Below are 15,665 nucleotides of genomic sequence, written 5' to 3' on the forward strand. Positions count from 1 at the left end.
ATGTATGCAGGTGTAGCACGTTTCAGGTTATTAGTAATCCAATCTATTTTTTACGACATTATGGTGTAATTTTCTGTATGAAACTTCAATACAAGTCTTGAGCTGTATTGGAACATAAACTAAAATGTTCCTGACTCTGTCACTTTTCATGGTCTTTACTTTGATTAATAAATGCAACAAGAGCTATAACGTTCTTCAATACGAGGCTACAATCATCCTTCAATCAAAACATGTCCCTCAGCTTTTTATAACTTTTCGCATCAATATGTAGGGCTTGTGAAGGAGCAGCAATAGGATTTCATTGCAGCTAAGCACGTACACCTGAAAGGTTCTGCAGAAGATGAGCGTATTTTTGCTGCTTGCAGCCAGCCAGTCTCCGGGGCACAGCGAGCAGTTGTGTCCTTGGAGACTCAGTATCACGGGTGGAGATCTGGGGAGAGACGTGTAGTGCAGAACTGGAGGTGGATTTGGCACCCAAAATTTCAGACAGGTTTGGTCGTACCTCACCAGGCACCTTACTCAGAAATACCCTTTATCAAAGGCCACCCCAAGTTTGGTGCGGTGCTGTATGCCAGCATTGTTTGTGTGGGAGGGGAGGTAAACTGCAGTGACAGACTTTGGTGTTATACGCAGTAACACAATTTTGTAACCACAGAGTCTACAACTCATGGCAGATATACTCGAAATGTGGGCCTCAGGATGCAGCTGGAGTGCAGATGGGGAGGAAGGATGCATGCTGCAATTCCCCATCCCTACACAAGCAGCTGAGCGAATTTTGCATTGCCTTGACCACCAGTGTTGGAAGGAAGCTCCTTTGTGGTCCCTCTTGACCTGTCCTTCCAGTGCTGCTCAGGAGCCCTGGCCCCACCACGGATCAGCCACGGAGGAGAAATAACACAGAGGCTTGCCAGGTTGGTCTGTTTTATTTCTGAATTATTCTTTACATTGTACAATATATAAAAATACAGAGTACCCAAAAAAAATTCACAGTGTCTAAAGGCAGTGATTACAGTCTAGGTCACCTTTATACTAAAGTACCATCAAGTTCAATTGCATAGGAAGGGTGATGTGCCTTCACAACAGAGTCCAATAATATTCTCCAGGTTTTGCTGTTTTGGGGCAAGCATTCTGCATTCGTATAATTATTTCCCATGTATCCAAGATCCGGTATTGCATCTGTCACTCTCCCACCTCAATTACAAGATAATCCTATCATTTCCATCTCACATACCATTCATCCTCCCTAAAGCTTCCTCTGTGGGAATGTTCCTAATTAACTGCATAACTTTTAAGTATGAGCAGGTTTGGTCGTCATCTAAGCAGGGGTGTGTGGATGGAAACCACACTGTCGTGCAGCTGGCTGGCTTTTACGTTGTTTGACATTTTGGTACTAAAACCATTTTTGCTTCAGTTATTAATGGCCCATCCACCCTGACCTCTGCTTGACTCCACCGCATGCGAATTAACAGTGCGCCGCTCACGGAGGTTTCAGAACTAGAGTGCAGTGTTAATACTTTTCATGATCAGATTTGTTTAAAAGCAAATCGTGGCTGGGACTTGCAGAAAGCCAAGTGCACTGAACCCTCTCAAATAGCAGGGGTGAATTTGCAGCTGAGGCTGAAGGCAGAATGGAAAAAAACCCTCAAGACCCAAACGAGTGCTGAGTGTGACTGAGCACTTGTATTTGTGGCTAAATAGTGGGTTGCTGGTTTTGCTCCTCCAGCCAGGACTAATGCAGACACTAATTTCCAGGCAGAACAGCTGAGGCTTGGGTGAGTCCCACAAGGACCCAGCTCCAGAGGGGTTTCTCTACGGTTTTGAAGGCTCTGGCAATCGGGCAGCATCAAAACTTGTGGATTTGTTCACTTACCCCAAATCTGCTCTTGAAGCTGCCTGAACTTTCCTCCTAACAAGCCTAAGGGGGAGATTCACCTGTTCAGGTCTGGGCCTTGGTCATGAGGGCATTAAAGTGATCTGTGGGAAAAAAATTAATCCTTCAAACCCAATTTACTGGGTGTTTCTGTTTGTTACGGCAGACAGCTCCAAGGGGTGCTGTGCCCTGCCATGCGTGTGGGCTGGTTCGTGGGAGGATTAGATGTAGTACCTTGGCCACTGATGCTGGAAGCTCCAGAGACACCCAGGGCACCAGGTGCCTGGTGGCTTTTTTGGACTCCTCTGAAAACCAAAAGCCATGGGTTTGGCAGGGCTTCTCTTCCCTAAATATTGTAACGAAGCCCCCTAGTGTGACTATGAGGCAGGGCTTACAGTGCCAATCGATAACTCAGAAGGCAGTTGCTAGCTTCTTTAGCATGGAAGATGGCATTTTCCCTGTCCTGATAGATGATGTCTTCTGCTCTAATGGTACAATATTTGTTACTCCTACTTGCTATTTTCATTTTTTTTGCAGAATTACTCCCTACTTATAATTACAAAAACAATAGTGTGATACACATGAGAGATTTGGGAGGCTTATTCAGAAAATATAAGCAGTAACAAGACTCTTTTTCTTAATCATTCTTAACCAGAATGATTTAGGGGAGAATCAGCATTTCTAACTAGAAAAATCAATTTTCTTTTCAATTAAAAAATTATATTTATTATTTCATTTACCTCAAAAACATTTTTTTTAAAAACTAATGGAAAGGATACTATTTTTTTACATTTTTTTTTTCACTTTGTCCCTGTAGAATTTGAATACCAGCACTGCCTTTCTTATTCTAAGTTTCCCCTGCAGGCATTTTGCTAAATATATATATTGTGTGTGTATATATTATAAATATATACTGTTATCTATCCACTGATAGATGTATACACTATTACAAAAAAGAGCAAGTTGTTACACAAACTTTACATTTACATTTTTTATATATATATATGTATTTATATATATATAACTCTCCCCCACTACATTTGGTACAAAGAATAAATCAATCTCAGTGGACAGCAATTTTCTCTCTAGGTGGGCTTCACATCAGATCAACACTGGAGGCGTCGAATTGTCTGCATCAGACATGGACTCTGTTCCTACTCTGTTGATTTCAAACCAACCATTTCATTTTCTGAACATAAGGCATTAGGAACATTGGTGTTAAGACAATACATATTCTTCTCCATCTGTATTGTTCATATCTTTAAGAGCAGCCCTGGCTCATATGCTGAACATTCAAGTGCACCTTTAGAGCGACAGCACCTCTTATGCTGTGGTTTGATCGTCAGGTGATTTGTCTATTAGTGAGCTGTACAAGTTATTTCTGGTGGGTGATAGCTGATTGAGTAAAGCCTGACAGCAACAGCACAATACAGTTTAGATAACACTGTAATGCACACCCCTTCCTGAGGGAGAAAGGCAGCCACATCCATGGAAAAAGGAAGAATAGCCTGATTAAAGATGTTTCCGCTACATACTTAGCTGTAAGATTTCCATCATATTTTACACTGTCTACCCGAACCCTATCTAAAGAGTCTGCAGAGAACCAGTGTCTCTAGACCAACACAGGAACTGCCCAGGCTTCCCCTTCTCTGTCTTAGAAGTGAAAGAAAAGAATAATATATACAGCAAGATGAGGCTTTTGGAAAGCAGTTCTCCCAACCTGAATGCATTTCCAGTGTACTTTAAGATGGCCTTAGGAATAGGAAATTTTAGCAAGCTTAACATCCAGCTGCAGGAGCATTTCAAGGTGTTACAGATATTACAGACCTGATGATCAAGCTGCTGAATTACCTGGATTGCAAGAATATCACTGTACATGGTGTCATTAACCTGCCACGCATTAGAGAGCTCCTAAAAAATGCAACCCTCACACCGCATTAACATCATCCTTAAAGAACTGCACTATCATGCAAACATTAATTGAGCAATAAGTGTTCTGATTTCTTTTCTTTGCTCTCTCTCCTGGATTCTACTTCCTGCTTGAATGGAGTCTACAGACCCTTGCTGTGATTGCCAGTTACATGAAAAAGGGCTGAATCCATTTGGATGCCTGGTAAGAAGGAATGCCTTGATGAAACTATAGCCACATGCACCATCCTCAAAGCATCTGCTCTCCAACAGCCTACAAAATACCCACCTCCTAAGCCCAATGGCAGTAATGACCTATCCTGGTGAGCTGAACATTTAAATAATTTCAGCTGCTATGTTGCACTTTGGGAAAAAAGAAAAAAACCAAACAAACCCAACAGTTTACATCATGCTGTTCTGTGACGCTAAAAATGGAAAAATGTTTAAGGAGGGGGGGAAAAAAGAAAGGAAAAACATAAAATTGAAATAACTGCCAAGTTTAACTTGCTCGCATCCCCCCAAACTCCAGCTGCAATCCTGCCACATGCAGGGTAATTGCAGAATATATCGATACAGGGAACCTTCTGAAGGGGAAGCTTGGAGATGGCTTTGATTTTACAATGGCTAGAGTATTCTTGGGAGCCAATGTTTCCTTCTGAATCACATAAATCAAAGCTGGAAAAATCCCATCCTGATAGTCTAATGTAATAATTTTCAACCCCTAGGCTACTTACTTGTTACAACTACTTTAATTCAGGATTTTCAGTGTTGCTGAGGGGCGACATGGAAATCCATTGAGACAGGGCACGAGGCACAGAGGCATTCCTCCTCAAACAAGATTTAGGGACCTGTGAAGAGCCTCCCTGCAGGTGCTGGTACCTGCTACCAGTGCTCTCCTGCTTCACTCCTGCCACTCTCACCATGGCCACGCTGCCAGGCAGTTCAGGGCGGCTGAGCCACTGTGCCTACTAGGAAGGTTGCAGCAGAGAGCTTCAAGGTCTTCATCAGCTCCTGACCCCCACTGCTTCAAATGCAAATACATCCATTTAACAGCACGAATCACCACCACCACCCTTTGCCTTCCTCTGTTCCCTCTATTTCACCTGATGAGACTAGAGCAGAAGCAGAATGAGCTGCTGAATCAGAAAAACAACTGCTGAAAATGACGGGCACCTCTGAGCTTAAGGTGTTCTCGTGGCAGTTCTAACGAGCCCATTTTATTACAAATATCCCTACAGCCTTCAATCACTGCAAACTGAAGTCGCACAAAGTAATTTGAAAATGGGAGCCTACTTTATTCTTGCCTTCTGGTCAAACCACCATAGCACAGGCTTACAGAGCCATGTTGGCTTTTCCTCACAGGAAAAGCAATACACTTGTCATGAGCAACACAGCCTCTCTTCATTTCCTACCAGCTGCCTACATGAAAGAGCTGAGTACACAGCCCAAGCTGGGCTTCCAAACAAGCAAATGCAAAGGAATAGCACTAAGGAACGATCGATGTAGGCTTACAGCAAAATCTGAAATAAGGCAAAGACAAACGGGACTGCTGGGAAGTCAGTGGCCAAGCATGGGCATGGCAATTGCTCGAGAAAGATGCAGACAACAAAGCCAAGCTCGGGACCACATGGAGCTCATGCGCGTTTCAGGGTGTATTTTTATCTCATGCTCAGTATTGCAACATTCTAAAATCCTTAGCATCAGGAGTTCATTATAAATATTTAGAAACACTGAATGATAACAGTGGTGAACTTGTTCACGTTGCTAACACACTGGATGTAATTGTACATTAAGCACCAGCAATAAGTTTCCTTTTTGCCAAACAATTATGTCAGACAAACATCTGGTTGTAGACAACATGGCTTCTGCATCAAACTAATACAGTTCTTATAGACACAGTCACACACATACACAAAATTACATTTCAAGGCTGGATATACTGTTTAATAATGCTGCCACCCCAATTTACTTCAATAGCTGCAGCAGCATTTGTTTGTTGGGTTGTTTTTGTTCAGAAAAATAAAAGAAATATTGGCAAACAACGCACATTACTCAGCTGTGTTACTATTTCGTAAAGTACTGACTGGAAGACACTATAAGAATGTGCAGCAGACTTTCTGGGTCATGTCAAACTATGGAAACATTCCTTGCAAAAATACCCTCCCTCCCCTTGCAAAGTCAGAATTATTCACTCTTTGAATGCAAATGAACTAAAACCCAACAATAAAACAAAAGGAAAAAATAGCCCAAAGCATGGTGATATCCTACAAGAAGAGCATGGCCTCTAAAGTTGCCTCTCCTGGCAGACGCAATCAGGATCAAAGCTAGAACAAAAAGAGTTAACGCTGTCTCAGAAAAAAAGAAAAAGGAAGAAAGCAAAAAAAGCCCATGGCTCTTGTGCGGCAATCATCACATCTTTTTTTCCAGTGATATAAACATCTTTGTTTGTTAGGCACTCCAAGTTCATGTCTCCGATGTTATTCCAACATTTACTTTTCTTAGTGTCTCACTGCCTGTATAATTTTATTTTAATTAAGACTGGAAACATTCTGGAAAGCTTCTTTGGGTAATGCACTTTGTTTGTGTGGTTTTTTTCTCATCAGCTGAACTGCAATATTACCAAAGAAGGCTGCAAAGAGTAATTCCTGTAATACGAAAAGATTCTGTTGAAGATACAGGGAACACTGCCCTAGAAAGTTACTACTTTTTTTTTTTTTTTTTTTTGCATAAACATAAAAAAACAAAAATAAAAAAGGAAAATAAAAAAGAAAATATTCTTCAAGTTCTTGGCACGATGGAGTCCTGCTCAGCCTGTCTCATGAGCTGTGTGTCATCCACTGCACCATTGCTATCCTGTCTTGGGAAGGATGCTCTTCACCAGACACCCCTGCCCCAGGAGGTCACCTCTTGCCTTGCTTAGAGTGCACCCACGTGTTGTCTGTTGCTGCGTGGTGGCCACTGAACCCAGCACACAGCTACCTCCTTGATGTCGGCCTTGGACAGCAATGCTGATCTTCCAGCCATAAGCAATTGCAGTAGTAAGAGCCATCTCCAGCCAAATATCCACAAAAGCACTGCAGAATGGTCCGTATGCATTTTTGTCCTTGTAAGGAGATGTGCTGTTTACGAGAAATACAATTAACCAAAGGAAAAAAAAAAAGACCCTACTGTACAATATTTACATCTAGAGGCTGGGCCAGTATTTTGTCCATAAAATCAATTAAAAAAAAATTCATATAGGAAGTGATCCAGTCCTGTAGGATCTGTCCATCATCAGCTGTTGGTAAAGGTCCTTCCAGGGGAGGCCTCGGGCCTGTAGTCATATTTGTTCAGTGTACTGGGATAATAGGTTGTCGTGTACACGTTGGTTTGCTGCAACGGGTAGAAGTTGGTCCTGTCATCTGGTATCAAATTGTTCTTGTTAAGTGTCTGTAAAAGAGAAGAGGAGATGACAGGCATGGCAATGGTGCCACATAATTACTCTTTTCTACCTGCAGACACCTCCCTCTCACCTGCCTTCTCCGTCAAGGTCTCTGTTGCAGCCACCACCACCTTCCCTCCGGCTGGGAGAGTAAGAGGTACATCGTACTCGCTATGGGGCTAGTCTTGCGGGGGACCACAGCTCCTGCCAGGTCTCCTTTGGTGGACCTGCACTCAGCTACTGCTAGGGCCAGAACCCAGAGCCTTCTCCAGAGACCTGGAGTCTCCTGGTAGATGGCATGTTGTCTGAACATCATTGTCACACAAAACCATGCTGGGCCTACACAAAAGTTGGTGATTAATGGCAGCACTCAATCTAATCTCTTCAAAAATGTTTGTGTTATAGCCTGCAGCTCCCTCTCAAACCAGTTGCCAAACAGCAGCTTTTTCTCTTTGGAAGAGCAGGTGTGCATTTACCTGATCTCCATCTCCATTGGTAGATATCCAGGTTTGGACCCCCCGATATTAAGTGTGTCACTTCTGTAAGCTACAGTATAAGTAACAAATCATGGTCACTTTTGGAAAAAACTAAAATGACTTAAAAAATTTAACAACCACGTAACAATTGTTGGCAACAATAACATCAAAAATGAGAACCACAAATGCCCCTTTTACCATAAAAATAAATGTTTTTTTCTCCCCCCTCCACCCCCCGCTTCCCCCCTTCTCTGCTTTTTCCAAGAATTACTATTACTTTTCCCACCAGCAAGCAGATGTCCCCCTCTCCCCAGATTAAAGCCCATTGCTATGCCAGCCATTACCTATATGCACAAGGATGAAATCCCATTTGGGAGGGGGAATGCAATAATTTTATAAACTTTCTCCTGCATCTTTATAGTCATCTGATTTCTGTGAATTTGGCTGAGGAACTTTTACAACAGTTTGTTCAACTAACCCCTGGCTTAAATTTCTTATACATGTCTCTGGCCTGTGCCATTCCTAATGCACCTTTAATGGTTGTCATGCAGGGAACTCACTCCTTTGACCTGGGAGTCAACACTAGGTGTGTTTGCTACAGCATCCTCATGATCGGGGCACAGTACATTTTAAAAGGGTATGAGTGTCTCTCCTGTCTGCAGCAGAGATGGAGACAACTAAGGAGGCATCTAGTCCTGGGACCTAATGGTTGTTCTGCCGCAACCCGATGCTCCTGGGAGAACCGCTTTACCTCAGCTCCCCCATGAGACAAACACTTCATACCTAACCCAGCTCAGGGCAAGATGAATATTAATTAATGCTCAAGTCCATGAGATACCCAACTCCATTAGCTTTACTCGACCCATCTAACTTCAGCCACCTAAACTTCAGGCATTGTGGCTCCATCACCAAGGCGAGGAGAAATCTCCTTTCCTGTGTGAAGGCAGGTGCAGATGAAAATTGCCTTCTAGGGAAGCCCCTGACCCCCCCAGTCCCGGAAGCAGTGGGGCAACCTGCCGGCAGCAGGTGCCCAACTTTTAGGAGGCTGCAGTTTGTAAGCGGGGTCTCACCCTGAGCACATGGCTACTGCGGTCAGGGCTGAGCCGCACCCCAGCTGCGACTGCTGAAATGCTCAGAGCTACCCCTAGGCTCAAAGAGAAGACCACAGGCGGTACATTTATCTCCCAATTTCTTTGTAATCAAATTATTTTGCTGCATGGGGAGGGGGAGAGGAGGAGGAAGAAAAGAAAATGCTTTCTTCTAACCCGACAACAGACTGACAGCTACAGCAGCCCTGGAGGCTGTGACTCCCAGTTTCATACAAGACATTAGGAAGAAAGGCAAAAGTATGGCAAAAGTACCATGGCAAAGAAATTTCTCAATTGCTGAACCACTGAAAAAACTTTTTTGGAAATAGGCACTACCTGAAACATCTCATACATGAAAACCGGGGGACACCCAGCCTCCTCGTGGTCTGACTGAGGTCTCTCCTTGCCTGGAGTCTCTAAAATGAGCTCACAGCACATCACTTCCAGGAACCAAGAGAGAATTTGTATAGGTATGCTCAAAGTGACAGATATTTCCAAGGAATGAGAATTTGTGCCCTTCAATATGAAAAGAAGGAAAGAAATGTCATGCTTCGCTCCCAGTAACCCAAAGAAATACTGAAATAGTGTGGGCAACAGTCTGCTGCTTTGTGCTGGAAGATGGGAAACAAGGAAGCCAGGCTCAGTCCTCTGCTGGTTGCTATGCTTCCTTTGGAAATCCAGTTAAGTGCTCTGTGCTTCAGCGTCTTCTGACCCAACTTGATAAAAACATATGAGATCCCCTACAAAAATGCACTCTGCTAAGTACTACCACCGAGTATCTGGGGGACTTGCTCTCTGGTGAGCACCACAGGTGTTCACACTGGCTGTGCACGGTGACTGCTGTTTCCTACCGGCGTCTCTAGCCCAGGGTACCCACTGCAGGCAGTGTAACCCCGTGGCCACAGGCCATCCCAGCAGGATGAAGAAGCTGATTCCCACTGCTACACTCCACTGCAGCACCCAGGCCTCATCTGGGTCATTTTTTAGGATGGTTAAGATTCATGACATGCCAGGATTACCACCTCTGAAATTTGGTAACATCAAAATCCTGACCTGGCATGGCTCAGGACCATCTTGATCAGAGGACAAAGATCTCAAGACTCTACTTTTTTGGCTTTCAGTTTAAAAATCTCTATGAGTTTCAGTATGTCCCATGGTGTTTAAAACTAGCCTCTTACAGCAGACTTAGCATTTAATTAACACAATTTGCATTTTTTCCTCGCTCTTTTGTCTTACTTTCATATAGCATTTAACTAGGAAAAAACCCCACAACTGCTTCTTTGCTCTTTTTGGTTTTATTGTTGATGGAGAGCTTATATCTTAGGGAAATACCTTATGAAAATGGTTTAGTGGAATTTATAATGCAATTAGTTGCAAAGATTTTGTCTCTGGAAATGCTGTGATGGCAGTACTGTCCTAAATCAGCATGATCAATGTGCACTGCCTTAACATTTCCCTACACAAACTTACTGTCTGTCTCATTGTAATAAATAGATTATTAGGTTCCTTGGCACTAGAAATTGGTTGATATTTTGAAGAAGGGAAAATAGGCAGCAGTGAATTTTAAAGTTGTACACACACACATGCACACACTCATGCATGCGCTGCAGGAGAAGAGGCGTGCAGTTAAATCTCTCTGGGTGGGCTCCCTGTGCTTTCTGCTCAGAGCTTTAACGCTTGCCATTGTCTTGCCGTTCTTCGCTGTGACAGTACAGAGATGGCCAATGACTTTCTCCTTGGCAGACGTTCCCCCACTGCCGTATGGGTTATGCTGTCAAGGTCAGAGTCTCCTGACAACTTGAACTCACTGGAGTTATTGTGGGAATGCAAAGAGCCTCCCGCGCCCATAGGTGTTCCCACCAAAATTTTTAAGTCCCAACGGGAAAGTCATTGCCACCACACAACTACAGTCAATCACAGAAAACAACACAGACCAGACCCTTGCTCACAGCCCAGCTCCTATGAGTGCCTCTTCACCCTAGCTACCTCTGAGCAGAGTCCCCAGTATCACAGTGGCCAAGAAGCGGCAGCTGATGACAATGCCCAATAAATCCTCTTAAAGAGACAATCCTTGGTGCTTTTGCAGGGACTTAGCTGCAGTAGCTAAGCTGACTAAAGCAGCGCAGTGAGCACTAGAGCTCAGGCTATCCTCACTAGAGGTTTCAGAGAAGGAAGAAAAACTTGCCTTTGCTGCCTGAGCCCTTCTGTGCTACCATCCTGCACTGTGCAGGGAGATGTGTCAGTCATCCAAGCACCCACCAGACCTTACTGATGACACTTTTCCTGACACTCAACCTGTATTTTCCCCTTCTCGCTGTCTGCTCCCTCCCGTATCAAACACTAATGCCTCCCCTTGCCAGCAGCTACAGCCTCTTAGGAGTGGTTGCGCGGTAAGCAGGATCAGAAAGAACCAAAAGCCTGATCAATGCTTATTGCTGAAACACCACTTGCAAAATCTCTGTCACACACATGATGCATTTTAAACATTGAGGGAAACATATTTCAGGCCCTCATTTTGGTCCTATCCTGCCTCGAGAAGAAAGAAGCTTCTGGTAGTTGGGCAAGCATAATATTCCCCATCAAAAGTGAGCCCAGACTCTGAGCTAATATGAAAACCTGTGGGGCGTGCTTAGGAAAAGCGCTCCATTCAACTAATAACTAGAAATTCAATATGCATCAATAGAATACTTTTACCTGCTTCCTCCCTCACAGTACGAGCCATGCTATACTTGATATAATTTGTTTCTTCTGGTCTGTTCACCACCAACCTCAATTCAAGAACCTGTTAGCAGAAGGTAAGCCACCAGCATGCACTAACCCAACCAAGTGGATCACTCGAAAGCAGACACAACTTCAACTGCTTTCTTCAAAAGACCCTTCATTATGTTGTGTTGGCATATGACTAACATATAAAAAAATTTCTCTCACTCAGGAACTCTTGTCAAGCAGGGATGTTTTCAGATGGACTAAGGTGGATGTGGTTTTAAGAGAAGGTAGAACAGCAGCAGCTTTCTCCGTTATATGTGATCTGTCAACTAATCAAAAGGTCCAGTCTTGTTGCTGGTGGATTGCATGTCTACGCCAAGAACAACAGAATCCTCAGTATTTCAATATTTACAGAAAGACATAAACTACTTGTTATTACTCTTGCTATTGTATTAGTCACTAGTTGAACAGGAGGAGTCTGCAGGGAAGGTTTAGAGATGTCCCCTTGTGTGCTGCTTTGCCCCTGGTATTCACAGCAGAGGCAAAACACTTAAACGCACTCACAGGCTGTTTCTCCCAAGGTGAAGCCAAGTGTTGGATGTGTTAAAAAGGACTGTATTGTGCCATATGCATACATATATAATTTTGTTCAGCTTTTTGCACTGTTGTTTTTAGCCTAAGTCATCATTCAGGTTTTCCATTTGTTACTTTTTTCTCCAGCAATGCCTTACCACTACTCCCCCAAATTCTGCCTCTGCTCCAGATCATTAAGTCACAATCCACTGACTTACTTGCTTACATTCTCCCAACGTATCAAAACATCTTCATGCATAACAGTATGGGACTTCCAGTACTACTCCCATCCTACAGCTCATGTGTAAGCTGTATAAACACTTCTTACAAACATAAACAAATCAATTGTTTCAATTTTTCAATAAATAGTTCACAAAGATTTCAAAACTTGATTTAAAAAGATGAACGTCTCCCCACCCACAACTAAAAGGAATTCCATATAGTTTTTCAGAAGCTATAGTGAAAAGAATGCTTCTAAAAGCACCTGATACACATACAGCTGATACTAAAATAAGGCACACAAAGTAGTTCCCGCAGGGTGACATGCAATGGCAAGATTTCCTTAATCTTCTCAGGCAGAAAGCACTCAGCTTTCTGGAGCTCAGCATTCTCTTTGAGGTCCAGATCTTATTTTCTATTTTGGGGCTGGTGTGTGGGAAGAGTCAGCAAGTTTCCCAAGAGTTTTGTAGGGTAATCTTCACCAGCTACACAGCACCACAGTCCCCGTGAAGTCAGTGAGCAAGCACAGTTTCCACCAACCTCACAGCTTCTCCACTATTTCTCTGTCAACAGGTATAATTGCAGTTCTTTCACCTCCCACCACTTTCCACTTTAAAAAGGTAGAAAGGAGAAAGAAAAATTTGGGTGACCTTCCTGGGCAGCCTCAAACCACTGTCTAGCATTTATGGTTAAGCTATCACCACTCGAACCTCTGAGTAAGTGCAGCGTGCACCTTTCCAAGGGGCATGACTCATCAGAGACGTGTCGCCTGTGCCAGGACTGCATAGTTGAAAGTTTCTGACTTGCAAGTTTGTTTGTAAAGTTAAATGTCCCAATCTACTACAAAGAAAAACTTCCTCTTTCCTTCATCACAAAGTGGTCACAGGCACTAAGGAACCAAAGGTAACAACTCCAACCACTGCTAACCCTGATCATCCACTGTGGACACAGGAAAAGGTCAAAAATCAGGGTCTAGGTAGCAGACGGCAACTTTGTAGTCAACCCATTCGTCTTAGCAATACCCAAATGATGCCCATGTGCATCCTGCACCCTGCCTCTGCAGAAATCAAGGACAACATTCCCACTGAGTTCAGCCACACAATTAGCCCTACAAGAACTGAGGTAGCCTTTCCAATTTTCCTTGGGATGGCATCCAACAGACTTCCTGTATCAACAGTGGGATAGCCATTACTTCCCCTCATTCCCCAGGAAAACGGAGGGATAAGGGAATTGTGCAATGATGTAATGAAGCCAAGATCCAACATTTAAGTTCTTTTGTGCTCTTCTTAAGTCGTTTGTGTCTTGCAGTGAAATCAAATTGAGAAAAATGTTTTTTTTGATGCAGAGCAGCTCTTTTATGGAGCTAGCCATGCCTTCTTGTTAAATGACTTAGGGTTGTGGAAATATATGAATGCTACGAAACATTTCCCACAGCTTGTACATCTCTGGAAGTACCAAGGCAAAGATCTTAGTATTATAATTAACCAGTAAATTTGGAAATAATTAGCATAATAATTACATCTAAAAAACCCCAACATACAACTAAAATAACCTCTTTTGGCAATAATTGACACCAAGAAAATAAATGACGTCTGGCCCACCCACATGCTCCCTTTCTTCTGATCAACTGGATGCCACGACACTGCAGTGCCTTTCAAGCTATACGTTAGAAATGACCCTGGCAAGACAAAAAGTTGCCAGAAAGACCTTATGAGACCTATGTATTTACTGCAAGCTAAGAGTGGTTTTTAAGACTTCAATGATTCTTCTTTTTGATCTTAAACATTTGCTTAGTGTCTTACACTAAAAAAACCTGCCTCACTTGATGCTTTTGTAAAATTTCTTGAGCTCTGCCTGCACCCAAGGCAAAGGTAGCAGTGGCCAGGGTTTATGTATTGAGTTTTTTCAGATGAATTCAATACGGCTCTTTGCAGGATTTACAGTGAAGTGCAGATGTACAGATGAGGAACCTATTTTATATATAAGAGATACAAAAAAATCCCACTGGGACACTAAACTTATGATTGGATGTTCTTTTTGGATGGAAGCTTACCATATTTTTAGACTGGAAATTCTTTGTTCACTGTTCCTGGTAAATAAATTAAACAACTCCCAAATGATGGCAGCATCTGTAGATGTGCTCAGGTTGACAATGGAACTAACATTAAATTATAAGACAATGAAGAGCTAAAGTTTTCTGTAGCTATTTGAAAATTGCTATTTTACCCTTATACTTAGGAGGGACTGAGGTTATATTACTGCCATTTCAAACTTATAAAACCCTTCAGAGTTGGCAACATAAAGGACCATTGCCAGAAAGATGCATTGGCACATCTCTGACTTTAAGCACATGAGTAAGATGAAAAACAAAATGAAGTAAGATGACAAAACAGTAAGACAAACCGAAGCGAGACCCTGCTTAGAGCTAAGTCTGGGGTTAAGTATTTGCCTCAGCTGTAAAGAGAAGGCCGAGGAATTGGTGGAAGTCTTCCCACTGGCAAGTGCAGGTGTCTAGCCTAAAGCTTGCTATTTATGCCTCGCTTGCCAGCAATTTGGTGGTGGCAACACCCATGACGTGGTGTCCAGACAAAAACAGAGGAATTCAGGGCTGCCCCAAGCTGCTTCCCAATATAGCTGGTGCACAGGATATAGCAGACATGATCTCAGCTGCGTGGGAAGGTGCAAACTGTCTCCTTGCTGCACTACTATGCCTTGGCATATGCCCTTCCTGGGTCCCTCACGTATACAATAGTGTTACTACAGAGATTCATCACTTGAGCTACAGCACCTGCCCTTGTGCATGCTCTAGTACTCAGGCTAACTCACCAGAGGTATAATCACTGCCTTCTAAAACTAAGTTTAATAGTTCACATGGGGTGCAGATGGCCATCTAGAGCGACTGGGCTCTGCTGGGCTTCAGCCGGTGGTAACTAATGACTAACCAGAGCGACTGGCCGTAGGTCTGTGCGGGGCAGGCGGGTCGGAGCCAGCAGCCCTGAGTTTTCAGACAGGTCTCAGAGCTGCTCGTTCTGGTGAACTACCAACACAAGTCATGCAGTCTGGTGCCAGCCCACAGTGCTACATTTAGACTGAGAATTGCAAAGGTGTAACTGCAGTGGCATTAAAAAAAGAAAAAAAAAAAAGAATAAATGTAGTAAAAATAGAGATAAAAGTAAAAACTGGGCCTCATTTGCCATCTGCTAACTCCATTCAGTCTCTTATAGTCCTATTGCTTTCCAAATATCCCCCACCCTCTAAATAGCCGCTTTTTGATTATTTTCCTCAAGATTGCTTTGTTTTCTCCCCATGTTGCATCTCACCTTGTTATTTTCTCTCTACATTTATAACCTCCTCAGGTCATTTTCCATTATTTCTATACCAGTGGCTGGTTTTTTTGATACACC

At 43.1% G+C, this 15,665-nt stretch overlaps 1 protein-coding gene across 4 annotated transcripts in view; it reads right to left on the reverse strand.

The window, feature by feature from the left end:
• Positions 1 to 904: 904 nt before the first annotated feature.
• SEMA5B (semaphorin 5B) overlaps positions 905 to 15,665 on the reverse strand; it is a 281,691-nt gene continuing 266,930 nt past the window's right edge. For 3 of the 4 annotated variants that reach the window (XM_055718846.1, XM_055718844.1, XM_055718845.1), the window contains one exon: positions 905 to 7,207. In XM_055718846.1, coding sequence (XP_055574821.1) covers positions 7,052 to 7,207 — 156 coding nt within the window. In that variant the 3' untranslated portion in view covers positions 905 to 7,051. Of the gene's footprint in view, positions 7,208 to 7,675; positions 7,746 to 15,665 lie in introns of all 4 variants that reach the window. The other variant, XM_055718847.1, reaches the window with a different exon arrangement.

The sequence above is a fragment of the Falco cherrug genome, chromosome 8 (assembly GCF_023634085.1).
Source record: "Falco cherrug isolate bFalChe1 chromosome 8, bFalChe1.pri, whole genome shotgun sequence".
NCBI classification, from domain to species: domain Eukaryota; kingdom Metazoa; phylum Chordata; class Aves; order Falconiformes; family Falconidae; genus Falco; species Falco cherrug.